The sequence below is a fragment of the Rhipicephalus microplus genome, chromosome 3 (assembly GCF_043290135.1).
Source record: "Rhipicephalus microplus isolate Deutch F79 chromosome 3, USDA_Rmic, whole genome shotgun sequence".
NCBI lineage: Eukaryota > Metazoa > Arthropoda > Arachnida > Ixodida > Ixodidae > Rhipicephalus > Rhipicephalus microplus.
In genome coordinates this window covers 283,635,157-283,662,103 of record NC_134702.1, presented here as the reverse complement: position 1 = coordinate 283,662,103, position 26,947 = coordinate 283,635,157, and the positions used below count along the sequence as shown (strand labels likewise).

Below are 26,947 nucleotides of genomic sequence, written 5' to 3'. Positions count from 1 at the left end.
AATGCAGCAGTCACAGCCATGATTCGATCCGGTGGTCTGTGGGTCAGCAGCCGTGTACCTTAGCCGCTAGACCACCGCGGTGGGGCACCTGAAAAAGCTATGTGCCATCGGTAATAGGTGCTCAAGAACAAGTTTTCTAATACGTTGGAGCATTGCACAACCCACTCGTTACGCAATTCGCATTGTGTGACGCCTTTGATGTTCTAACACTTTTTATCACCCATAATAACGTGATTCCTTTCTCGACACAGAGCCTCGTAAGACCAGTTAAGAAACGGGCTCCAAGCACTGCTGTGGCTCAGTGGTAGAATACTGGGCTTGCACACAGCGGACTTGGGTTTGAATATCAATGTGTTATTAACGTTTTTTTTAGTTACGGAGTTTTATTTTCGTTCGATACTGGTCACGGATACCAGCGGCGGCGTCGGTGGACAACTATAGCACCGTGCGTCACCCGTGTTCTGATCTCATAACAGCTTTCGCTGTAAAAAAAAAGATGTACTGCTTGGCAGCTAAGTTGCAGTTATGCACCAACATATGGTCACTGGTGCCAAATGGTAAGTTATGTACAATTATATTGGTCCTAACTTCGACTTGGCTCCGAGACAAAACATTTTTATATTATTTATATACAGCCCATTTTGTGAAACATACTGCTCTTCCTACTTCTCGGTGTTTCCTCATAAATATGTTTCGCATCGCGGATAAGTCGCCGTTAGGACCAACATAATCGTGTATAATTAACCTTTTGCACCAGTGACCATGTGTTGGGGTATAACTGCAACTCAGCTGCCAAGCAGCCCATCCTCTTTTTTTTTCGTTTTCGTTTCGATTGATCGTTACCTTCATTGTAATCTTTCTACTTCCTAATGTTTGCATATAGGTAGCGGTGTGTAGCACACATCGGTACCACTTCCAGGTGCTGCTATCGGACGGCTGCATGTAGCCAAATGTTGTCTAGTAGGTCTGGCGTTTTTCGTTAACTAGCTTGTAAATCCTTCAAATAAGCACGGAAAAAGTTTATTACGTTGTCCAGATGATCCCCACGTCCTCGCAGCTTGTACTTAGTGCTAGGCCACATTTTTACGGTTATATTCACGTCCAAACCCCGAGAGCAGTAACACACAAAATCAAAAATACTTTTCTCGCCTTGAACAAATATTTATTAAATGAGATTTTCTGATTGAATAGCGAGTTAAGGTTGTCACGAAATCGGCTATTGAGCATAATTATAGTAGAACCACCTCAATGTTGAATTCATGGCCGAACGTGCGCAAAAATGAACATTGCTGTAACTTTGTCGCCACCTCTATACTTTATTTCGCGCTATATATGTCTGAAATCAATTTTAGCCTATAGTAAAACATTCTGGCGGCATGCTAATATTAACCATCACATTTTCTCGCAACCTTGTTGCCCAATCAACTCAAATCAGTTCAATGTTGTCTTTCTATGTAAAGATTCCTAGTATTGCCCATATTTATGCGACTTCCATATTCGAGGTCACATAAGAAATCCGCGAAAACGTAAAAGCTTGTAAGGCTCATTTTGCATAAAACACCTACCATTGCTTTAAAGATGGAAATTTGTCTCATTCTAATTTATAAAAAACAAACTTTTTGAAGTGTTTTACGAGCTATGGTTTCGAGCTTTCCGAAAAAATTTAAGGCTTGCGGAACTTAAAATGTTTTTTTTGCCAAAAACTGCCTTGGGAAAATGCTTTTGGCTTTAAGGTGATAGTTGTGAATTTTTTAAAGTAAATATGGGATGGTCGAGTGCCAACGTTGAGACAGTTGGCGAGGAATGACCCAGCTGTTATAATTTCATTTCAGTCAAAGCACCACACTTTTTTTCGGACTAGGGACACACTGCGGCTATTTTCGTGATTGAAAAGGACGCATCACCACGAGGTAGTGAGAAGTTTCACGTTACAAGTTGCGCATAAAACCTTCGGCAGATTCCACGTACCTTGATAGACTGATATGTGGAGTTCAACTTCCTAAAACCATCATATGAATATGAAAGACACCGAAGTGGAGGGCTCCATAAAATTTCGGTCACCTAGGGTTCTTTAAACGTGCACCCAAATCTGATCGTACGGGCCCACAGCATTTTCGTCGCTACTGAAAATGCAGCAGCCGCAGCCGGAATTCGATCCCGTGATTTGTGGGTCAGTAGCCATATACTTTAGCTAGCCACTAGACCACTGCGGTCGGGCTACCATGTACCTTGGGAATCGACAATATGCGAAGTATGCGGAAGGAAGGTGGCCATATGGTAATATTTTATTGCGATGGCAATGGTATTGACACTTTCGGCGGGATTTTGCCGCCAGCGTCGGTGTCACTCACCGTATATGTGCACGCATCTTTACACATGAACATGCAAGAAAGAAAAAAAATCCAGAAAAAGACTCTTGCGCGCGGAATCAAATGTGAGACCTCCATGTCGTGAGTGTGAGGGGCTAACCACTAAGCCACCAATGGGCACCCTTAGAACGGTCAAACGGCAAACTATTCATAACTACCACTAACCGCCGTTGGGGGCGATTCGGGGGGGGGGGGGGGCTACTGTTTTTTCAACATTACCTGCAAGATGGCGCAATGAGTACGCAGCGGTTCACCTCTCACGCGTAGTTTGGCCTGCGGAGAGCAGGGGAGTGGACGATCTTTCGCGTGGCCTTAGCTCCTGTTGGGGAAAATCATACATCTTGGCTGGCGTTGGGCTAGCAATGGAGCGATTCTGTTGTAGTTGTGGGGCGCACAAAGGTCACTACAATTGTTTCAGTCTCCGTTTGCGAAAAGGCCATGCTTTATATTCAGACACAGCGAAGAAACAACTGAGACGCGTATTCGCGTTCATGTGTACCTATGGGCACGTTTAGTGCGTCATTTGTGCGGGATAAACGCGGGGCACGTTTCGATCTGATTGCCATTCTGCGCGTGACCTTACAATATGTTGCTATAGCGTTTATTGCTTCGCCTAGCTTTGTGGCAAAGCTGTGACTTTTTTTTTAATTTCCGTCATTTCACACGTTGTGAAATGACGGAAAAATATGTATAAATGTTGAACGTGTAGACACAAGTTAAACAGTCGAAGACGTTTATATAACCAGTTGTTTGTACTTGCACAACAATGCCAACAGAAACATGAGTATTAGCAACACCAGAAACAATAAGGTAGTATGAAGCGCTCGCGTTCACGAGGATGGTAATCCTGGACCTTATTCAACATAAGCGAATGACCCCTACCTACAATTGACGTTAGCCCGATGTGACGGCTGTAGCATAGGAGCACATATGCAATGTTTATAAAACTTGATAGCCATCATTTCAATCACAACTGACGTTTCACGAACATTGGCGTCAATTTGAAAAGCAGTTCCGAGACCGACGTGGCTCTTTGGCGGAATACTCTGTTGCCACGCAGAATGAAGTTCGATTCCTGCTGGCACCCTGACATTTCTTCTTTTGCATTCGTCAGGTTAGCGCTGCTGATAACAGCTTTTTTTTCTAACGCGCACTTGTTAAAGTTACCCATATTTGTAGCCGTACATGGGCGGCTACTGAGTGTCATTCACCTGTGGCACGTACACGCCCATGGGTGTGTGCCACTATTTGTTGGAGAGTGTTTGGCGTCGTGCGCGACAGGATTGTCGCATTATTGATCTCTTCACCAGCGCGTCAATTTAGTCAAACCATCTTACCAGCTCGAACTAATATTTGTTCACGCCTAATTAAAGGGGCCATCATGAGAGACCCTGACGTAAGCGGCTAAATAAATGCGCAGACAGACGCGAAGAAGGCTTGTAGTACGCAAAGAAATGCTTCGCATTTATTATTCATATGGTCCCGAATAGGCCAGACTATTCGCTAAGAACTATAAAAAGAATTTTTGTACTTTCTTGCATAAAAATTATTTTTAATATAAAAATATACCTGTAGTTAGCGGGAGGCCGAAGAAGTAAGCGTTCACCTTTTTGGTGTTATAAAACACACCACTTCGTGGCGCAATAAACGTGCAACTTCAATGTCGCTAATCATCGCTGCTTTTCTACTGTGACAATGTTCACATGCATGTCTATGCGCGCTTGCGCGTCGTCTGCTTGCGCGCTGCTCAGATGTGATGGTAGTGGAACCTAGCGAAAGCAAGCGCAGTCATGTTTGCGAAATTTTTTGAGTTCACTTCGCAATACTATTAGCTGGTTTGTAGTTTAGTTTGTGGGGTGCGCGGATTGTGTCGCCGCAAGTTCAGAAACATGTTTTTCGATATGAAGCGCCTTGTTGCTGAGCTCAATTCATTGTGTAGCGTGACCTCCCTTACTGCGCATGCGCGTCTCCTCCCTCACTTTCTCCTCTCCTATGCTACCTCACTCTCGCCTCTCAACGCCGACGCAGGCAGCATCTGCTAGACTACTCTCGCTCCTTCCTCTCTCTTCTACGCATCCCTACCAGCGTCGCAAGCGCGCCCCTTCCTCTTCCTCTCCTATGATCTCCCGCATCTCTATCCTAGGAATGCCGATGCTTGCGGCATCTGCGAGAGATTTTGATGAAAAAGTCACGGCATATTGACGGAGTGAATGACGATGAGAGGGGCGAAGCGTCCATTAGTAAGTCCGTTCGTTCTTGCTTACATCAGTTTATGCATCCGTCTGTGCGTCCGTCCTTGCGTTTGTCCATCTTTCTGTCCGTTCGCCCGTGCGTTTGTCTGTCCATGCGTCTCTATCTCTGTCTGTCCGTGCGTACGTCTGTCTGCCTGTCTGTCCGTCCGTTTAGTGAACACTCCATGCACCGCCATTTCGCATCTTTTCACCATATATTCATGATATACAACTACCGCCATTGAGCAGATATTCCAAGGACTTTTAAGCGGGAGATGGCGTAATTTTTTCGTTTACTGTTGTGTAACATTGCTGCCACGTTGTTTGATTTTGATTAAGCCTAATGAGACCTTCAACTACCGTGGCTACCAGGTTCGGGGCAATCGTTTCCACGGTAGTGACTCTTCAAGGCCCCGATGCCAAGCTGTCATCATGCCTTGGGCCTGATCAGACCACGTCAGATTTAAAGGTGGAAATTCGGCAGACTGCTATCTGGTCGGGAAGGCGATAACTTTAGAAAAATAACACCAACGAACGTATTCATTCAAGGTGAAATGTTCTTTTCACTTTGCAATTGGAAAATCTCGGCATTTTCGGTTGAAATCGGACCCTTATTCAGGGTTGATGGTTGGACACTAGAGAGCAACAGAGTTTATAACGCCGTCTCTTGAAGTGGGTGTGTCATGCTTGTTTTGACCGACGTGCCGTAGTTCCTTCTAATACACACTAGATGACGATGCTGCTTTTCCTCTCACAGACTACCACGGAGATTCATTTCTCCAAGTAAGTATCCAGCCAGCGTGGCAAACTTTTCGCCTGAAGTTCACCACACACCGATATATTCTGAGACATGCCACAACTAACTTGCAACAAAGTGACGATGGAAAGATTAAAAAAAGTGCAGCACCAGGTGGCTGTACCACTCTGAGCCAGCTGCGGGTCAATCACCACCGCTGCTTGTGCCCCAGTGATGTCACCTAGTAACGTACGCGCTGCGATGTGGTGTATTCCGGGCCGGCACAGCAGTGTTCACGCACACAGTCTACTTGGTAGAGCCTATTGGCAAGAGGTTGGTACACGTCGGCCGCATGACGATGCAGTCCCAATAGGCTACGAGAGGAGGCCAACGGCCGGCAGTGGATGAACCCGGAGCATTTCGTAGTCCAGACTATAGGACGAGGATGTGGCTTGGGTGCACACGGCACTACCTGACTTAGGAATTGTTGCTAGTTGAGAAACACGAGCCTTGGGTACCAGGGGGCGTTTTGGCAGTAGATAGTGTATGCCTGCGCCTGCGCTGGGTATTTGACGTAGGGCTCGTTGAGCAAGTTTTGAACGCCGAGCAGGATCTGCTTGATGGTAATGGCGGGCCTCCAGTCCTCCTCCTCGTCTAACAGGGACAGACACACCGTACCCGACGACACACCGTACCCGACGGGTACACGTTTGGGTGGAAAACGGGGGGGGGGGGGGGGCGGGGGCTCGAACTTGCACTTGGGCGGCGTCGAGTGGTAGTCGTCCTTGAAGACCTTGCACAACTTGTACAGTCCTCCTTCCCAGGGCGTCCCCTGTTTTCCGGGGATGGCGCACTCTCAGTTGAGCAGGTTTAACATTCCATCCAAGTTCTTTGTTGGCCGAGCGACGAACCCAAACGTATGGTGTTTCCTCCACGCTTTGTGCTCTTCCGAGAGTCTAGCGATGGCGATTCCGGACATGTTAGTCCTTCGTGGACCGGGAACATACTTAGCTCCGTTTGCGCCGAAAACCCTCCAGCTCGTAGGTCGAGGAACGCGAGCGCGGTGGCGTGGTAGCCGCACAACTGGCTCGACCATGAAGGTGGTTCGCGCCCAGGCTTTATCAGAAACTTCGAGGGAAAAAAATATTGACAAGGGAAGAAAAAAAAAACGAAGCGATTCTACTGTTCTTTTCCGCGTAGTTTTTCTGGTAATAGAATACGAACTCACTCAGGCATTTAAGGCTGGTGGCATGGCCGAATGTCCATTGCGTGGGGAACTCATCGGCTTTATTGCCGCATGACCTACATGCGGCCGCAGACTTCAAATTAGCTAAATTACTATCACGTTGTGCTACCGTCAGCTTGTATTCCCGCGCATCGAGAAAATGTGAAATGGCCGTCTCCATATCCAGCGCATTTCCTTTCTTCTAGCACATTTGCGTATTCAGTGTAATAATAGGCTTTTATTTGGCGCGCAGGGTACGGGAACATCGCTCCCAAGACCAACCTTGGCAAAATCGTGACCATCTTGTACGCCATCGTGGGCATCCCTCTCATGCTTTTGTACCTGACCAACATTGGCGACATCCTGGCCAAAGCGTTCAAGTACGTGTACCGGCGCCTCTGCAGCTGCGACCACCGTGGTGGAGGCGATGGCCGCCGCGCACAGGCTGCTGCCTTGTACTACGTTTCCTCAACGAGGAAAACGGCGGGTGCTGCGGGGGCCATGCATTGCCGCGTCAACCACATTGCGTTCGAAGAAGGCCTGCTGCCCGGGGAAGTCATCAATGGTTTTGCGGATCAAACTAGGCAAAACGTGAGTGACTCGCTGGCAGTGGCTGCATAAATTTCCGTTAAGTTAATTTGTATTGTATGCTTGATGTTTCAGGCTCAAGTATGTGGATGCCAAAATGATGTGGGAGTAAGCGCAAACAGACAAGGAAGTTGAAGAGTTCTGACTTTGAAAGAGCGCTACTTTCAACTGATCTCCTATCTTCGCACGAACCGATAAATATATACGCAGCGAGTGGAATTAACATGAATATAAATAACATTTTGTGGAATCACATCGTCGAACCGAGCACGTGTACATCGCATTATAGATAGATATGTGGGGTTTAACGTCCCGAAACCACCATATGAATATGAGAGATGCCGCAGTCGAGAGATCCGGAAATTTCGATCACTTGGGTTTTTTAACGTGCACCCAAATCTGAGCACAAGAGCCTACAATATTTCCGCCTCCATCGGAAACGCAGCCGCCGCAGCCGGGACTCGATCCCGTGACCTGCTGGTCAGCAGCCGGGTACCTTAGCTACTAGACCACTGCAGCTGGGCGACATCGCATTATTACGACATAGCAAAACAAATTCTATGTTATGAAGCGTGGAAGCTTGGGCAAGTTGGTAGGACATAACTGAATTCAGGAACAGCGCAACCTACAAGTAGTTACTTCGTAACAACGGAAGCGAAAAAACAAGGATAGAAAAGAGCGCTGACTTTCAACCAGTTTTTTGAAAGTCAGCGCTCTTTTCTGTCCTTGTTTTTTCGCTTCCGTAGTTACGAAGCAACTACTTGTAGGTTGCGCTGTTCCTGAATTCAGTTAAATTCCATGTCACTGCATCAAATCAAATAAAGCTCTTTTTGAGAAAACGATACTAGTGGTTGGCTAACGCACATGTCTGATAATCTCTATAACGCACCTAGGGTATAGCGCACCACGACAAGGACACAAGAAGAGAGACGCACACACACACAGCGCCAACTTGCAACTATTCTTTTATTTGCGATCACACAGGCTATATATATAGTAACATTGGACCGATAAAAACCTGGAACATATCATGTTAGGATACAGCACGCCTCATGCACGCGTCATCATCGATCGCGACAATCTGAACTCGCCGACTTCAAAGTAAAAATTCCAGACACTTCTCTTGTTTAGCTGACAAAGCTATTGAAGCCACACTCACACATTCATCTTTCTTTTTTTTTCAATTTCAAAGGCTTCAATGATTTTACGTGTAGTTCTGTCACGAGCCCTAAAGAGAATGCGGGTGTTTTGAAACACAGGGACACAACCACACCTCTGACAGTGAAGGGCCAAATGACCAGATATAGCTTTTTCTACGTTGTATTTGTGTTCCCTAAGTCTTTCGTTCACACACCTTCCAGATTGGCCAATGTACACGCAATCACAAGTCGAGGAGTGTCATAGGCAACACCACGACAACAATTCACAAATTTTTCACGGTGCTTGATCTTACCCCCCCCCCTCCCGTTTCCCGCTGCAGTCTGCTTTAACCTTTTTGCACATTCCTTGCAACCGTTCAGGAGCAGAAAAAACTACATCTGCACCAGCTTTTCTCGCTATCCTTCGCAAGTTATGCGAAATGGCATGCATGTAGGGCACTACAGCAACCTTGCCTGCCCGATTGACGGCTGCCTGGTCTCTGACATTTGCCCTTCCTCTCCTGCTCATATTTTCCGCGACGGCGGTTAACAGGCGCATGGGATAACCAGAGTAGAATAAACGTTTAGCTTGAGCCCACAAGCTTGCATCAAGCTTGTGGGCTCAAGCTACCACCACCACGCCACCACAAGCTTGCATCAAGCTTGTGGTGGCGCGACTTCACCAGTGAATTTCGAAAACAGGAATTTATCACCGCACGCTTTAGCAACTTTGAGTGAGCGGATGTGAACGGAAGAACTGGTTTATTTCCTGGCGGTTCATAGCTCCAGCATACTCCTGCTGGCGAAAAATACAGCCCGAGGTCAAGGAATCGTATGAAGTTGTCATTTGGTACTTTATGCGTCAGCACCACGGGAGATAACAATGTCAAGAACATGGGTAGAGTGTCTGTCCAACAGCGTCAAAACTTTAATGATCATTATTGGCAACGATCAGATTGTCAGCTACAGCTCTAAAAACAGCAATCACATCGGTGTGCTTCACACGCTCGTCAAGGACCTTATTACGTTTTGCCAGAAACAGGTCCCTCAAGGACGGGGCTATGCAGGAATCTATACATATCCCGTTCTTTTGTTTCAAAGTGTTCCCATTCCACGTGGCATAGGTCGAGTTAAGATAAATGTAAAGGAACTCTAAAAACTGTTACCTCGACACACCGGCAGTATATTGAAATCGAACCACTCCTACTCTGTCGATACCAATCAAATCAAATAAAAAAAATCTTTTGTTTTCACCATTTCATACACCACGCCTCATGCACGCGTCATCATCGATCGCGACAATCTGAACTCGCCGACGTCAAAGTGATGATTCCAGATACTTCCAGATATATCTGGTCACTTTTCACGACAGCTTTTTCCGCCCGCCCCGTCGTATCATTCCTTGTATTGATGCGAAAAAAATAAAAACATTGTGATTTGGCCCTTCACTGTCAGAGGTGTGGTTGTGTTCCTGTGTTTCCGAACACCCGCATTCTCTTTAGGGTCCGTGATAGAACTCCACGTGAAATTATTGAAGCCTTTGAAATTGAAAAAATGAAAGATAATTGTGTGTGGCATTTCGACGAGTTCAGTTGAAGTCCGGCTCAACGAAAAACTTCAAGAATCGCCGATAAATGCTTGAGATAGGAGTCGAATGTGGGCGAGAAAACGATAACGTGGTCTAAATAACATAAGCAGGTTGACCATTTAAACCCTTGGAGCAATGAGTCCATCATTCTTTCGAATGTGGCCGGCGCATTACAGAGACCGAAGGGCATAACTTTGAAGTGACCGTCAGGAGTGACGAATGCGGTCTTCACACGGTCCATCTCGTCTACAGCGATCTGCCAATAGCCAGATCGAAGGTCGATGGTAAAAAAAAATTGCCCGCAGCTTCCCTCGGGGGAACACTGAGGAGGATGCGGACCATATAATTGGTTAACGGGGTGTTAAAGTGCGACTTACTTGGGTCGATGGCTAAATTGGTAAACGTGGTTGTGAAATGGGGTGTTAAATTGCGACTTACTTGGGTCGATGGCTAAATTGGTTAACGTGGTTGTAGGAGGGGGTGTTAAATGAGTGAACACGTACACACGTATGCGAAAGGGCGGCGCTGGTCGAAGGGACGTCGATCATTGTGTTTGTGGATTCGTTGGAATTCATTTCACCGCGACCTTGGACGTCGACGCGCCGTACAAACGAACCGACGAGCGGCAACTGAGCGAGCGAGCGCCGACCTTGAGTATATATACAGCACGACGGCGCATGCACTGTCAGCTGTTGAATGTTCTCGAAGCGCGACGCCACATGCGCGTCCACTGGAGAATCAGGAGAATTGTAGATGTCGAACGCGGTGTGTAGAGGAGGAAGGGTGCACAGATGGTGGAGGAGTGAAGCGCGCGCGGTGTGTAGAGGAGGAAGGGATGCACAGATGGTGGAAGAGTGGGCGACGGCGCGACGGCGCATGCGCGCGCGTCAGCTGTCGAATGTTCGAGAAGCGGTGCGGACGGCGCACTACAAGGCGCGAGTATAAGATGCTCCGCATCTAAAATACGTAGCACCGTAAGGGCAGTCTAAGGCATCGTCGGTTCTAGGCAACGGATAAACATCTTTCTTCGTGATTTTCTTGAGATGCCGATAATCTACACAAAACCGTCATGTTCCATCCTTCTTTCTGATCAGGACGACAGGAAAAGCCCAGGGGCTACAAGAGGGCCCGATTATGTCTTTTGCAAGCATCTTTTCGGTTTCCTGTTGTATGACTGTACGCTTGGACGCGGAAACATGGTATGGACGTCGGTGAATGAAACTCGCGTCACCAGTATTGATGCGATGAGTAACAACACTCGTTAGGCTTTAGGCCGTGCTGGCGAAGTCGAAAATGTCACTATAGGACTCCAGGACGTGACGGAGGGCTTCCCCTTGATCAGGAGCGAGGTCTGATGGTACCATGTGGTCAACGTCGACGCCCAATGAACGTGATAAAGTTGGTTCATGGTCTGAGGTGCAGCAATCATCCACTCTGAAGGGCTCAACCGTATGGTCTTGTAGGGCAGTAATTTTGGCCAGGGAGATACCTTGGGGAATAAATGGGACAGTGAGGGCGAAATTGACAATAGGAAGGCATGTGCGGTTTTAAAAAATTGTCAAAATGGTGTGCGGAACAGCGACGCCATGCGTATGCATCACGGCACGAGTTGGTGCTACCATGTAATCGCCGTCAGGTACAAGTTGTGTAGAGAACAGGTCGATATGTGTAACACAGTTAGACGGAAGGCGTGCGAAATCAATGCAGCAAAGACGGCTTTGAGGTGGGTTGGTCAGATCAGAAAGTAGAGGCATTTCAAGGTCAAGACAGCCGGCGGAACATTATATAAGGGCCGAGTGAGCGGTTAGAAAATTCATACCTAGAATTACATCATGTGGGCAATTTTCTATAATGGTGAAAAGAACAGCAGTGCTTCTATCGGCGATAGTCACATGGGCAGAGCACATGCCAATAATGGCAGCAGTTTCATCGTCGGTGACTCAAACGGCGAGGTTCAAGGAAGGTGTGATAACTTTCTTTAGGCGGCGAAGAAGAGCAGCACCCATTATGGACACATGTGCGCCGGTATCAATCAACGTGCGCACAGGTGCATTGTCTAAAGTACCGCTCAACAGATTCCGGGTGGTCGGTAATGTTACACGAGAATTTCTTGCAGAGGTCGTCGTCAATGCAGCTTTACCCCCAGAAGCTGCAGTGCCTAGTTTTCCGGTCGGGGGCGCTGCGAATAGGTCGGAGAGGCAGGACGGCGTTGTGGGGGCGAACGAGATTGACGGCGAGCAGGGGATGGTGAGCGGACGTAGCGAGGTCTCGTCGGAGGTGCGGCAGAAGAAGCAGAGGATGTGGTCGGCATAGGGGAATCAAAATCAAATGCTGAGGACGACTGGTGGACAGAACGGGCCTGGGTAGGAGGCCCATAGTGCGCCGGCGGAGCCCAGTGATTGCGGCAGTGGCGAGCAATATGACCGACACGTCGGCAGTTAAAGCATATAGGCTTGTCGTCCAGTGTACGCCATTCGGACAAATTGCGCTGTCGAGAGTAGTTGGAACCAAAGCGAGGAGCGGAGGGACGACGATAAAAAGGCTCGGCAAAGTAGACTGGTTGAACGGGGTGTAGGCCGACGTTCGATAATTCCCCGCACCTCCACCAATAATGTTACGAGTAACTTATTTATTAAATTATATACGATGGACCGTACTAGGCGAACAAGATGGCGACAGTTCATTAACAAGCAGCAAGCAACACCGTCTTTCTCTTTCTTGCAGCCAGGCTGTGCCGGCTGTTGTGTATCAATATATAATAGCATCTGTGATCGCAAATAAAACAATAGTTGCAAGTTAGAGCTGTGTGTGTATGCGTCTCTTTTCTTGTGTCCTTGTCGTGATGCGCTATACCCTTATGAATGATGAACCCCAACCAACTTGCCCGGCAACGTGTCTTAGCTGATAATCTCGCAATTTTACGCGCCTCTATAATCTTCCTTGTGATTTTGCCAGGCCCTTTCAATAAAATTGCCGTTTTTTCGAACAAGAGCTTGCATCCACAATCTCGTCAACGAATGCCCAAATGACCCGAGATTGCTTTCGTGACAATAAAACGATGTTCTACACAATTTTTGTAGACGTTCGGGAGCTGAAACGATTACATCTACCCCTGACTTTCTTGCACTACTCCTGAGATTGTGCGAAACACCATGCAAGAAGTACACGATGGGCAATTTTTTGTGATCTTTTCATCTCTCGAACATCCGCAAAAGTTGTGTCGACGCGTTAATTCACATTGTAACAAAGTAAACGCCTACCTCGTTAACCATTAAAACTTTTTGTAAAGTGCGTTCACAACGTAGTTTATGCTAATCTGCTTTCCTGTGGAAGAACCTACGTTGGTAAGGCCGGCCGATATAGCAATCATAGATTGAAAGAGCATTATTATAATGTCACAAAAGCAAACTCGGGTCTTTTGGGCGTTCATTGCCGATCTTGTAGATGCAAGCTCTCGCTCGAAAAAAAAAAACGGCAGTCTTATATAAGTCACCTGACTTGATGACAAGGGTGATAATGGAGGCGCATGAAATTTCGAGATCATCGGACAAATGCACTAGCCAACCATCAGCATCGCTTTCCCAAAAACAGCGTCATTACCTTCGACAAGTACTGCTGACTGGCGAGTTGGTGCATGGTAAAATGATAAAAGAGCTCAATTTTTTGGAGCGCATGCTGGGAAGCATTGGTATAGAATTGTTATTTTTGTAATCTGATCACAACTAGGTTTCCTTTGTAGTGTGCTGTGCCACACGGTTTTGTCATGTGTATGGCGTCACGTGGAATGAGCTATATAATGTGTTGGAAGGGTACGCAATAATCAAAATTTAGAAGTTAGCGCTCACACTGTGGTCTGTTTTTTTCTCTTCTTGACTGCATAGTATCTTTCCTTCGCGCTCAAACTGGGCTGCGCTAAAGCAATATCATTTTTTTCATTACCTTGTTTGACGCGGTGAAATGAAATTTTTTTCCTATGTTGTGATAATGCAATGTTTACGTGCTGGGTTCAACGTTGTGGTTCAACAAAATGTTCTTTATGTTCATGTCGTTTCAGCTCGCTCGGTATATATTTATCGGCTCGTGCGAAATTTAAAGATCAGTTGAAAGTAGCACTCTGTCCGTGTCAGTACTCTACAACGTCCTTGACTCACATTTAATGGATGCAAACCAACTAGCCCACCAACAGATTTTAGCGAGCATGATGGCTGGCACAGCACGTAGGCCTTTATTATGGCTTAGACAATCGGCTATCTCAAGCGGTTGCTTGAGTCCATGTTTTAGATTTTAGTTTAAGGGAAAGCCTAACGTGCCTCATCAGACACTAAAACAAGGCGTGTGCTCAAAACCCTCATGACTTGTAGTAGAAAACAGAAATTGAGATTCCGGTAGGTTTCTGTGGGAGTTGATATAACTTGATGGAGTCATTGGGGTGCTGATAGCAGCACGTCGTTTCTCTTTGAGATTACCAAAGGCATTTGTGTCAAGCCATGTTCGTTACAGCCAGCTCGCATTTATTGCATGCTTAGAAAACAGATATTCAGTTACAAGCCATCCCTGACCTTTTACTTATATGTTTAGTACTCGAGGCATGCCGATTTTGGGCCTAATAAAATTAATACATTCACTGTGCAAGCCGTGTACGATTCTGTCAAGCACATTATGACGTAGATGGCATGTATGCGATTCTTTGCATTTACCAGCCTGCGAGTTATGTTCTTCATATGGTCATGCCTTGCCACACCAATTTTTTAACGGCACGGCTGCTAGGGTGCCAAGGTTGTGTCGTTTAAATCATAACATACGTGCCATGCATGACGCGGATTTCATGTTGCCAACCCGTCCTTTGCTTTCATTGCGCACTCACGATGTTCAGCAACTTTCTATGAAAATAGGTCTGAGTGTGTTTTTAGACACAAATGGTTTTTATAGAGATGCTACGAGAGTGTGGTTCTTTCTGTTTTTGCTCACGAACTATGCCTTGAAGCGGAAAAACATTGCCTCAACAAAAGTGGAGATGACTAGAGCGATTGAAAATTGTGGGTAATTATCTTCCTAATTAATAGCATCAGGGCTGCAGTTTATGTGATTAAGTTGTAGGAGGTGACGATTTCTGCCGTATTCAAATTACCGGACATATTGTTAGCTTGATTAATAATTAATTTTACTTGATTCATCGAAGAGAAACAGTCCATTTAAAAATTGAACCGATTTTAAATATGGCACGGTTAACTTTGTAAGCAATGTGTATGTAGTGAGGTGGGTGATAAAATGAAAGCGCTCAGAGACAAAAATAAAAAAAAAGTGTAGGGAAACCAAAAGCTTCGCCTTTAGGAGTTGAACGCGATAGCGACATCTTGCTCCTAGTAAGTATTTCAAACACTAAGTGCATGAAACTTTTTCGAAGTTGCTATGCACCCACTTTACATAGTCATAAGGGAATAGGCGCAGTAGCGTGTGTGCCTTTTATCGCACAGTGCGGTCGAGTAAGTACAGTGGGCTCGTCGTTCCCGTGAAGTTCTTCTTCGGAACCAAGGATTGCCGCAAGACGACCATGTTGCAGCCGGTGTCTTGAAGTACAAGCACCGGTCTGTTCTCTAGGAACCCCTCCACAACAGGCATGTCAGCGACTCCAACGTTCGCGGATCGTCGACTTGATGTGGCATTGACGATGGGTATTGTTCCCTCGTATTGGAGAACAATGTAGCCACTCTTATGCTGTTCAGGTGTCATATCTCCGCGTTTTTCCGGCATCGTACATGACGCCTGGTCTTTGCCAAATTGTCTACGAGGGCATCTGTCACTGTTGTGTCCACTTTGTTTACATACTCCACATCGGCTTAAAGTATTTCCTTTTGTGGAGGACCAGAAGTTGGCTGCGCGATCACCTGCCTTGTCAGACAGGAAACAGTGACTTGCAGGCTTCTTCTTCTTCGCGGATTCCAGCTTGGACACCGAAGGTCGCGGATACTTAGGAAACCATTCTCTTCCTAAGTTTGTGAGCGCCTGTGCTTCCATGAAGTTATCGGCTGCCTCGCACAGCGAACTCAGGGTTTTGCAACTTCTTTCTTTGAGAAAGATCCTGAGTGCTGGAGAACAACCCTTCATAAATTGCTTACTTATCATCAGATCTCTCAAGCTAGCAAAGCATCTCCGTTTTTTTCAACTTCAAGCCAACAGCTAAAGTGGCCGGAGAGTCTTGCGGCATACTGCAGACCAGTCTTGTTTTCTTCGGGCTTCGCTTTAAGAAATTTTTTGCGGTAGCCTTCCGCAGTATAGCGGAACGTCTGAAGAAGCGCCGTTTCCAGCTATTCATAATTCAGCGCAGCTGTGGGATCGAACTAGCCTAGGACTGTTAGCGCTTCTCATGTGAAGCATAGGCTAAGCGAAAGAGCCCGCTATTCACGCGGCCACCCTTGACACGTTGCGACCCGCTCAAAACGCTGCAGGTACGCGTCGAGGTCTTCCCGAGCTTCATGGATGGGCGGAATCAGTTTATGAGGACTGCAGACCTCCTTCCTTTGGCGCTCATGCTGGATCCTCCTTGTTCGTCAGCCACCATTGGCTGTACTCTACTTGCGCTCTCCTGAAGTCGAAGCTTCAGCTCGAGGATTTTCAGTTCTTGTTAATGTACCTTATGCTGCTGCTCTAACAGCTTGTCCTGCCGCTCAGCGTTTTCTTTCACGAACTCGTGATCCTTATCTCGCTCATCTCGGGCTTCAACGCACTCTCGCTAAACCCACTCTCTGAGCTCCTCGTTCTTCATCTCTAGCTGTCGGCCAAGTGCAAGAAATTTCTCCCCGTCCGTGACAAAGACTCTGTCTGAGTAAATGCTTTAAATTTAGTAAGCCATCCTGGCAGGCTCGCCAAATGTGGTGGTTCTTGGGCCCTCAGACGCATAAACCCAAGACGAGGACAAGAAAAACATTAATTGACTTCACACACAAAACAATCACTACACTGGGGCTATCTGTACAACACACTGGCTCCATAATCTAGTCATACAGTCCTTTTGTCTACGCCGCACGCGAGTAACCCACGCGTCCTCACTACTTCGAAGTCTAATTCTGTCGGAAGCCACTCATGCTCCCGCTGAAGACGATGGCGTCTACGACGCAACCTTGCCACGGGAAGGTTGCCAAGTGCACGGGAGCTCATGAACATACCATCAGCTGCTCGTGCTGGACAAGGCAGCGCCACGCTGCGGCCGAGGCAACACCATGGTCACATCTTTCATTGGTGGTTGCGCCGGACCAGCGCCGCCGTGTCACCGTGGCCAGGATCTCAGTGACTGGTTGTGCCGGAACCGAGTCTGGACAGGATCAGCCGCTTGTCGTGGGCCGCACGCTCGTCCGCCACAGAAACAGCATGTCAGGCCCGGCCCGGAACTGCCATTCGCCACAGGAGCACGCCACACTCGTCCCGGTTGGGTTGGTGACACCGGCTCGTCCGTTTGGTCCCCTGAGGCACAACGCCTAGCGCTCTTGCTAGCTGGCCACGCTCTTACTCTACCCGTCGCTGTTCCGAAGCTCACGCGCCCATTCATGTTCGTCTGACCCCGCGCACACCTTCGTCTTTGTCGGTTGTTTTTTCTGCTGTAAGTTTTACTTCCAGTTTTGATTTTGGTTGTGGGAAGCACTCTTTCCACACGTGATCAAAGGAAACTCACTCTGCAACGTAATTTCAGGAAGGACCCGTTTCCTACGAAAGACACTGTAGAGGAAGGGCAAACGGAAGCGGAGAAAACACGCGAGGTTCCTAAAAAACGCACCGATACCTCACGGGCGTTTGAATCATGGAAGCCGCTAATCTGCTACAACTGCAAAAAGGAAGGGCACCTCGCGGTAAACTGTTAACAAGAGTTTGCTTTCGCAACCATCCGAGAATCGGAAAGGAACATGGGGTTGTTAGAGCCATATCCCTAAGAAATCAGTGTGAATCGGAAAACGTGTCAAGCACTTCGAGACTCAGCGGAAACCATGGGCGTTGTCCATCCTTCGTTGGTGTTTCCGGAGGAATTTACAGGAGAAGCGCGTTGATCAGGCAAGTCTCCGAGGAGCAGAGTGCTTGCTTAACAATCGCTACGGTTGGTACTGAAGGCCCGTTTGTTAAGCTTCGCACCGAAGCGTTAGTGTCGGCCGCGCTTCCCGATTGTGTTCCTTATCTTTTTTCTAATAACTCTGAGCAGCTTCTCAAAAGGCAGGGTAAATTGTTCTTTTGCAACTTAAAGTACATGACGCTCAGGTGATCGCAAGCGCGGAAGCTTTCGCAGGAACTTGATCTCGCTCAATACTGAAACACCACCTGCTAAAGAGGCTGATCTGCGTGACTTTGGCGGCGAGGCGATTCTGCCTCGGACAGAAAATTCTCAAGATGAGTCACTCGAGCCACCCGTCACAGAAGCCGTCTCTTTTGGCGGAGGCGACGACATGATGCCATTGGTTGAGAGCGAGAGGGGTGCTACGCTCTCGCCTGTAGTGGAAAGTTGAAGTGAGCTGTCGAGGGTAGAATGAGAAACGCTCGCTCGAGAGCAGCGTGAGGACCTCTCGATTAAAGCGCTAATGAGAAACGTAAGGTTGGGAACAAAGAACAAGAAATTTTTTTTTGCGAACGCAGGGTTCGTGTATCGGAACTACACAACATGTGCAAGGTTGCAAGTATGAGCAGCTCTTAGTGTCAATAAAGTATCGTCGCCAACTGTTGGAACTGGCGCGTGAAAACGCGTGGGCACGTCGTCTCGGCATAAAAAAGACCAAGGCTAGAATATTCTTTGAGTTTCATTGGTCGAATTGTTGGAAGGATAACGAAGACTTTGTACGCTCATGCGACTCTTGTCAGAGAGCGTGGAAATGCACGGAAAAGTGGAAGGCACGCATGAAGCTTGTGCTAATTATCCCAGAACCTTTTTGGCGCCTAGTAATTGATATCATAGGACCATTGCCAGAACCAAGGCAAGGTCGTCGGTACTTCCTGGCGGCCCTCTGTGTAGCCACAACATTTCCAGAAGCGATACAAGTTAAAGAGCTTGATTTCCTTCATGTCGTGGATGCACTGCTATATATATTTGCACGCGTCGTATTTCCTTCTGAAGTGGGATGCGACAACGGTAATGTCTTCACCAGGTGCCTTACATCTAAGTTTTTTGATAAATCTGAATAAAAGTAGTGCACAGCTGTATCCATCACCCACAATGTATTCCGGTAGAGCGTATGCGTTTTGTTTTGAAACAGATACTGATAGCTCTTTGCTACGAGCACAAATGCGACCGAGAAGCATGTGTTCCTCCCGCTATATTTGCTTTGAGATCAGCTCCTCATGAGAGCGCAGGTTTTAGACCTGCAGAGCTTGTGTATGGCAGGAGTTTGAGAACACCGTTGTGACTGCTACGCGAATCCTGAGAGGGATTCGATGAGGACCCTAATGTAGTTGCGTACGTTCTAGACCTTCTTCAGATGCTTCGAAAAACAAAAGATCTTGTGGAAAGCCATATGAAGCCTGCACAAGTGTTGTAGAAGGTGTAATACAAAAAATCGGCGAAGAAACGCATCTTTGAAGTGGGTAGTCAGGTAATGCTCCTGGGGCGTCCAAAAAGAACGAGGTTGAGGTTCATTGAGAGGGGCCTACCAAAGTAATATAAAAGCTTTCTGACCCTAATTACGCAGTGAAATCAGAAAGGCAGCCGAACAAAACTTACCATAGTAACTTGATGAAACCAGACGTTCAACGTCAAGCGGTCGTAAATCTGCTTTTGAATGCTTCAGAAGCAGAAGGACCAGAAATTCTGACTTCTATTAATGTAATCGGAAGGACAGTCTTGTAGTTAAGTCGAAAAGTAAGATGCATGGAAGAGGCATACAGCACATTTGAAAAGAAATGCGCTTGCCTTGTGTTGGTCGTTGAAAATCTAGCCTGTTATGTCTCCAGTTCAAGGCTTGTGGTCGAAACGGACCACTGTCCTCTAACCTGTTTAAATAACATGTCGCCTGAAAGTGGCTGGTTACTGAGGTGGAGCATCATACTCCAACAGCACAACTTAGACGTTCGCTACAAGAAAGGGAAGCTAAACGCTAATGCAGACGCAATGAGCCGGTCGCTTTAGTTAGTTGCTTCTCCACCTTTCGGTGTTTTCTGGCGAAACAGAGTAAAATTTTGTCCTCATCACGGCCTTAGCTGAGCGCTCTCGTCTAGAGTGATCTCAAGGGGCCAACGTTATGTTGTATTCTATTTCGTTACGTTGTTGTATCTGTAAAAGTTTCAGTTTGCATTTTAACATTCTTGTGTCCCACATGTGCCGCTTCATGTAGAGTAAACGAGTATCGGATAGCCAAGTAGCGAGGTATATATTGTGCTACACTTTGTCTGGTGTTCTGTCGGGTAACCGAGGGCACTTGCTTGTGCCGTGTGTGTTCTGTTGCCGAACCGTTCTTGACAAGTTGCCGAACCATCGACAACTGCTGAGACCAGAAATCGTCAAAAAAGACGAGTGAAGCTAGTCGACAAGTTTGGCGACAAACCAGTGGAGCTGGGATCTGTCCTTAAAAATGGAATATGTTCACGGAACGCAACCTAGAGCCACATCCTCCTCCTGGCCCTGGAGTTGAACCAGGAGGGACCTGGCGAACGAGCGCGCACGGTATCCGAGCTACCTGGAAGCAGCTTGTCTTTCCAGCATATTGTCTGGTGGTGGGGATATTGTTACGCCTGAGAGTGCAGACCGAACGTCATTGCCTGTGAAAAGGCAATTTTTATCAAGGCCAGCGAGCGAGGCTGCCTGACGCCATCAACTCAACAACGTCAATAAGCGGCGGTGCCGGTCTGTCTCACGCAACGCACAGCCAGCTCCCTCAGTCCACGGACCCGATGAAGCAAGCGGCGCCTCCAGTCCGGTGACTCTTACGCAATGTGTGGCAACATCACTCGTCCTTGGTTGCAACTCAGTGCAGCGTCTCCGTATTTGAGGATCATGACGCAACCAAGCTGCGAGTCCCCATTTGAAGATTCTGGCGCGACCCGGCGGCAGTTTCACTTGGACGTTGATGAAGTAAAGGATCACCTGGGGCCTAAAAAGAACCATGCGGCGCTTCGCCAAGCAGCCGACCTATGCATAAGAGAGAAGACATCTCGGCTCTTCTAGTTCTTAAGCTGTAGGCCCAGTGCCTAATACGTAAAACCTCTATTTCTATGCTGTACTTAAGCTTGCCTTGACTCACCGTTTTTCTGTCCGCTCGTCTATCAGCTCTAAGCAGAAGCAGTCGCGAGCTGAGAAACATACGCTATCAAACATCTATTGACCTTGGCCGCGGCGAGTTTCGTAGCAGTGGTGACTTCGGGACCGTGTTGGCATGACGCCTCGTAAGAGTGGATGGCAGCTGTGGGATCGGCCGGCGTCAGCGACATCGATGCTGTGAGTGCCTGATGTTTTCCGCTCAGTTCACCAGACTACTCTAGCACAGGTTACAGTAGTTTAGATAAGGGCTGTGTGAAGCATTAGTGAGTGAGCTTTGATCATTTCAAGCCAAGTCGGAGTGCTTCGAAATCAAAGTTAATGCGGAGGGTGTAAACACGAGCGTGTTAAAGATTGCTTGCACGTCTTGCTAGTCGAAATATAGTGGCTGCGTCAAGTAGATTCTTAATAGGGGCAAACAGCAAGAGGCTAGTGTGAACAATGGAGAACCTTAAGGTGAAGGAACTCATTGAATTCTGTGAGAAACTTGGCCTTAAATTGAACCGTGCGAAACGAAAGCAATCGATTCTTGAGATTATGAAGGACGAAAGATTGACGAGTGAGGAAGACAATGAGGCCTGGGCGGATAACAAAGCACGCCGCGAGGAGTCTGAAAGGCGTCGCGAACGCGAAGAAGCTGAAAAGCGAAAACGCCGTGAGGAGGCCGAGAGACAGGAGCGCCTGGAGCGGAAACGAATAGAATAGGCAATTCTAAAGGGTACGCAGACGCCTAGCGTAGCTTCTGCGACAGTTCAAGTCAGCGGTCATAGAATTTGAGACCAACTGCCACCGTTCGTAGTAAGCGAGGACATGGCGAAGTATCTCGTCAAGTTTGAACACGTCTGTGAGCGAAACGCTTTGGAGCGGTCTCTTTGCTTGCAGAACCTGTTGGCTCTTTTCCCGGCAAAGTGACCTACATGATAACGTGCTTGTTGAGGGAAGCATTTGAGAGCTATGGCGAAGTTAAGGAAGTGCTCTCGAGGCTTTCTAAGCTGTCACCCGAAGTTTTCTGGCGAAGGTTTTCTGTCACCCGAGGTTTTCTGTCACCCAAGGTTTTCATACAAAAAGGACAATGAATCACACATTGATTTCGAATTTCTTGTTAAAGCTGATTTAGTTAAATGGCTCAAAGTTGAAGGTGTTTATGACGATCGCGATATTGTGGTAAAATGCATTGCATTGGAGCAATTCCACCGCTGCATTGAGGATGACATCAAGCTTTGGCTGCAGGACAAAATTGGCGAAGTGCAGCTTAACAAGGCAGGAGAGTTAGCTGAGGAGTATTATACTGGCCGAAAGTTGCATAGCTGGGCCGTGCGCGTTGAAAGGATGAAAGGAAAGAGAGTTTTTTAAAGAAAATTGATGAACGGAAACCCACTCTGCACCTTAATTTCAAGAAGAACCCGTCTCTTACGAAGGACACTGTAGGGGAAGGGCAAACGGAAGCGGAGAAATCGAGTGAGGTTCTTAAGCAACGCACAGATATCACACGGGCGCTTGGATCAGAGAAGCCGCTAATCTGCTACAACTGCAAACAGGAAGGTGACATTGCGGTAAACTTTAAACAAAACTGAATGCAGCAACAGCGTAACCTAGAAGTAGTTACTTCGTAACTACAGAAGCGAAAAAAACAAGGACAGAAAAGAGCGCTTCCGTAGTTTCGAAGTAACTACTTCTAGGTTGCGCTGTTCCTGCATTCAGTTATGTCCTACCAACTTGCCCAAGTTTCTACGCTTTAAACAAAAGTTTGCTTTTGCAACAATCTGAGAATCGGAAACGAACATGGGGTTCTTAAAGGCGTATTTCCAAGAAATTAGTGTGAATGGTAAAACGTGTAGAGCATTTCGAGACTCAGCGGCAAGCATGAACGTCGTCCATCCTTCGTTGGTCTCTCCGGACGAGTCTACAGGAAACGTTCGTGGATAAGGCAAGTGGCCGAGAAGCAGAGTGCTTGCATACCAATCGCTATGGTTGTCATTTGAGGCCCGTTCGGTAAACTTCGCACTGAAGCGGCTGTGTCTGCTGCTGTTCCCGATCATTTTCCTTATCTTTTTTCTAATATACTGAGGAGCTTTTCAAAGAGTAGGGTAAATCGTTCTTTTTCAACTTAGCGTACATGGTCCTCACCCGATCGCAAGCGCGGAAGCTTTCGCAGGAACGGGATCTCGTTCATTGTAGTGAAACACCTCCTGCTAAAGAGGCTGATCTGCGTGACCTATTCGGCTAGGTAATAGTACCTCGGACAGGGAATCCTCCGGATGAGTCTCTCAAGCCGCCTGTCACAGAAGCCGTTTCTGTCGGCGGAGGAGACGACATAACGCCAGTGAACGAGAGCGAGTGGGATTTTACTCTGTCGGCTGTAGCGGAAAGTTGGAGTGAGCTGGTGAGGGTAGGTTGAGAAACGCTTATTAGCGAGCATTGTGAAGATCTCTCAATTAAAGCGCTAATGAAAAGCGTAAAGTTGGGAACAAATAAGAATGTTTCTTTTTTTTTAAAGACAGGGCTGCCGTGTGGGAAGTACGCAAATGTGCAAGGTCGCAAGTAAGAGCAGCTCCTGGTGCCACTAAAGTATTGTCGCCAACTATTGGAACTGGCGCATGAAAACGCGTTGGCCTGACACCTCGGCCTAATGAAGAACAAGGCTAGAATTTCCCTTGAGGTTTATTGGCCGTATTGCTGGAAGGATATCGAAGGCTTTGTACACTCATGTGACTCTTGTCAGAGAGCGGAGTAATCTACGAACAAGTGGAAGGCACCCATGAAGCTTGTGCCAATTATCACAGTATATTTTCGCCGCCTAGTATTTAATATCGTCGGGCTATCGCCAAAGTCAAGGCAAGGTTGTCGGTACATCCTGGCGGCCCTCTGTGTAGCCACAGAATTTCCAAAGCGATGCCACTTAAGCAGCTCAATTCCACTCATGTTGTGGATGCAGTGCTATCTGTATTTGCATGCGTCAGATTTCCTTCTGATATGCTATGCTACAACGGTTGTGTCTTCACCAGCTACCTTACTTCTACCTTTATCGATAAATGTGTAATGAAAGAAGTACACACCTGGATCCATCATCCACAGTCTATTCCGGTCGAGTATATGCATTCTTTTCTGAAACGGATGCTGAGAGCTCTTAGCTACGAGCACAAATGCGACTGGGAAGTGCGTATTCCCCCCGCTATTTTTGCTTTCAGATCAGCTCCTGATGAGAGCACTGGTTTTAGTCGTGCAGAGCTTGTGTATGGCAGAAGTTTGAGAACACCATTGCGAATCCTGGGAGGGGGCCTATGTGGACCCTAATGTAGTTGCGTACGTTCTAGACCTTCTTCAGAGGCTTCGAAAAATGAAAGGTCTTGTGGAAAGCCACATGAAGGCTGCATATGTGTTGGTGAAGGAGTACCACGAGAAATGGGCGATGAAATGCACCTTTTGAATTGGGTAGTCAGGTAATGCTGCTGCGGCCGACCAAAATGAACAAAGTAAAGCGTGGGATTGGGCTAGTTGGTAATGCTATGATAAACTTTTCAACGCAAAAAAAAACTTCCGACAACGAACACAAGAGACTTCCGACAAGTAACACAAGGGACGAGGACGAGCTCGTCTCTTGTGTTAGTTGTTGGAAGTTTTTTTGCGCTGAGAAGTTCAAAAGGAACAAGCTTGAGGTTCGTTGGGAAGGGCCTGCTAAAGTAATATCAAAGCTTTCTGACACTAATTACGCAGTGAAATCGGAAAGGCGGCTGAACAAAACTTACCATAGTAACTTGACGAAGCCAGACGTTTAACGTCCAGCGGTCGTAAATCTGCTTTTGAATGCTTCATAAGAAGAAGGACCAGAAATTCTTACTTCTAATAATGTAATCGAAAGGACAGTCTTGTAGTTAAGTCGAAAAATAAGCTGCACGGAAGAGGCATACAGCACATTTGAAAAGAAATGAGCTTGCCTCGTGTTGGCCGTTGAAAAGCTAGCCTGTTATATCTCCGGTTCAAGGCTTGTGTTCGAAACGGACCACTGTCCTCTAACCTGTTTAAATAACATGTAACCTAAAAGTGACTGGCTACTGACGTGGAGCATGATACTCCAACAGCACAACTTAGACGTTCGCTACAAGAAAGGAAAGCTAAACGCTAATGCAGACGCATTGAGCCGTGTGCTTTAGTTAGTAGCTTCTTCACTTTTCGGTTTTTCGCGGGCGAAACGGGGCAAAGTTTTGTCCTCATCACGGCCTTAGCTGAACGCTCTCGTCCAGAGTGATCTTAAGTGGCCAAATTTATGTTGTATTTTCTTTCAATACGTTGTTGTACGAGTAAAAGTTTGAGTTTTCATTTCAAAAGCCTTCTGTCGCACATGTGCCTCTTGATGTGGAGGGAACGAAATTCCGATAGACACGTACTACACTTTGTCTCGTTTCCTTCCGGGTTACCGAGGGCACTTGCTTGTGTTGTGTATTGTCCGTTGTCGGACCGTCCTCTACAAGTTGCAGAACCATCGACAAATGCTGAGACCAAAAATCATCAGAAGAGACGAGCGAAGCTAGTCGACAAGTCTTGGTGACAAACCAGTGGAGCTGGAGTCCGTCTTCAATAATGGTATGTGTTGTCGAACTGAGCCTGAGGCCACATCCTCTCCCTGGCCCTGGAGGCGAACCTGAAGGGACCTGCTGAACGAGAGCGCCCAACATCCGAGCCTCGTGGAAGCAGCTTGTCTTTCCGGCGCATTTTGAGGTGGTGGGGGTGCTGTTATGCCTGAGAGTCTAGACCGAACGTCATTGCCTCGGCAGCTGTACAGGGCCAGTGATTGAGCCGGCCTGACGCCATCAAGTGGTGGCGTCGGGCTGCCTCACGCAACGCACGGCGAGCTCTCTCAGCCCACTGGCCCGATGAAGCAAGCAGCGCCGTCCAGTCTGGCGAGTCTAACGCAATACGTGGCAACATCACTCCTCCTTGGGTGCAATCCAAAGCAGCGGCTCCTGATTTGAGGATAATGACGCAACGCAGCGGCGAGTCCCCAGTGGAGAATTCTTACGCGACCCGGTGGCAGTTCTGATTGCAAGTTGATGACACCACCGACACCACCGCTCTCTCTGCAGCTACTGGGCGAGATGTTGCGTCCTTTCTGCTGCATCCATTCATAGTGCGCCACGTCCACCCTAGGAGCTTCTCAGCGATCAAGGCAGTGTCTTCTTGTCGGAAGTCGTTGAAGCCATTCTCACCGAGTGCTATTCTGTCCACCGCTAAGCTACTGCTTACCAGCCGCAGACGAATGGCTTTACCGAACGTCTTAACCGCATCTCGGCGGCATGTTTTTGATGGATGCACGTTGCCACCAACCACATGAATTGTGCCCCTCGACACCTACGCCTACAACATCACCCCTCAGAGCACGACCGTTGTTTCACCTTTTTTGTTGCTGTACGGAAGGTGCCCGTCGCACACCGTCGACACGATACTCACGCCGGATCCACGTACATGCCACGCCGTACAACACGTACACGCGGGATTCATCTGTGTGCACCTATTTCTGAGACAGCCAGGCTTGCGGAAGAGTGTCACGAGCTTGCCAAGACTTTTACGACGCATGCGCAAGTGCGGCAGAAGAGTATTCATGATGGCTCTGCCATTTCTGAGCCCACGTTCCTTCCTTGTGAGCGCGTACGGCTCTCAATTCCGACCTTTGTAGCTAGCGTCTCTTCCAAACTACTCCCGAAATACGAAAGCCCCTACCGTGTCATCGAGCGCAGATCTCCGGTCAACTATCTGATCGAACCTATCTAACAATCTTCGGACATGCGCCGTCGCGGGCGCGACGTAGTCAATATGCAGCACCTGAAGACTTAGTATGATCCGCTTGTAGTAACA

General features: G+C 47.5%; 1 protein-coding gene across 1 annotated transcript in view; it reads left to right on the top strand.

Moving 5' to 3' along the window:
• LOC119159787 (TWiK family of potassium channels protein 7) overlaps positions 1 to 26,947 on the top strand; it is a 280,739-nt gene that overhangs the window by 248,435 nt on the left and 5,357 nt on the right. Inside the window, exon 2 of the mRNA XM_075891071.1 lies at positions 6,815 to 7,152. Within this exon, the coding sequence (XP_075747186.1) occupies positions 6,815 to 7,152 (338 nt within the window). The remainder of the gene's footprint in view (positions 1 to 6,814; positions 7,153 to 26,947) is intronic.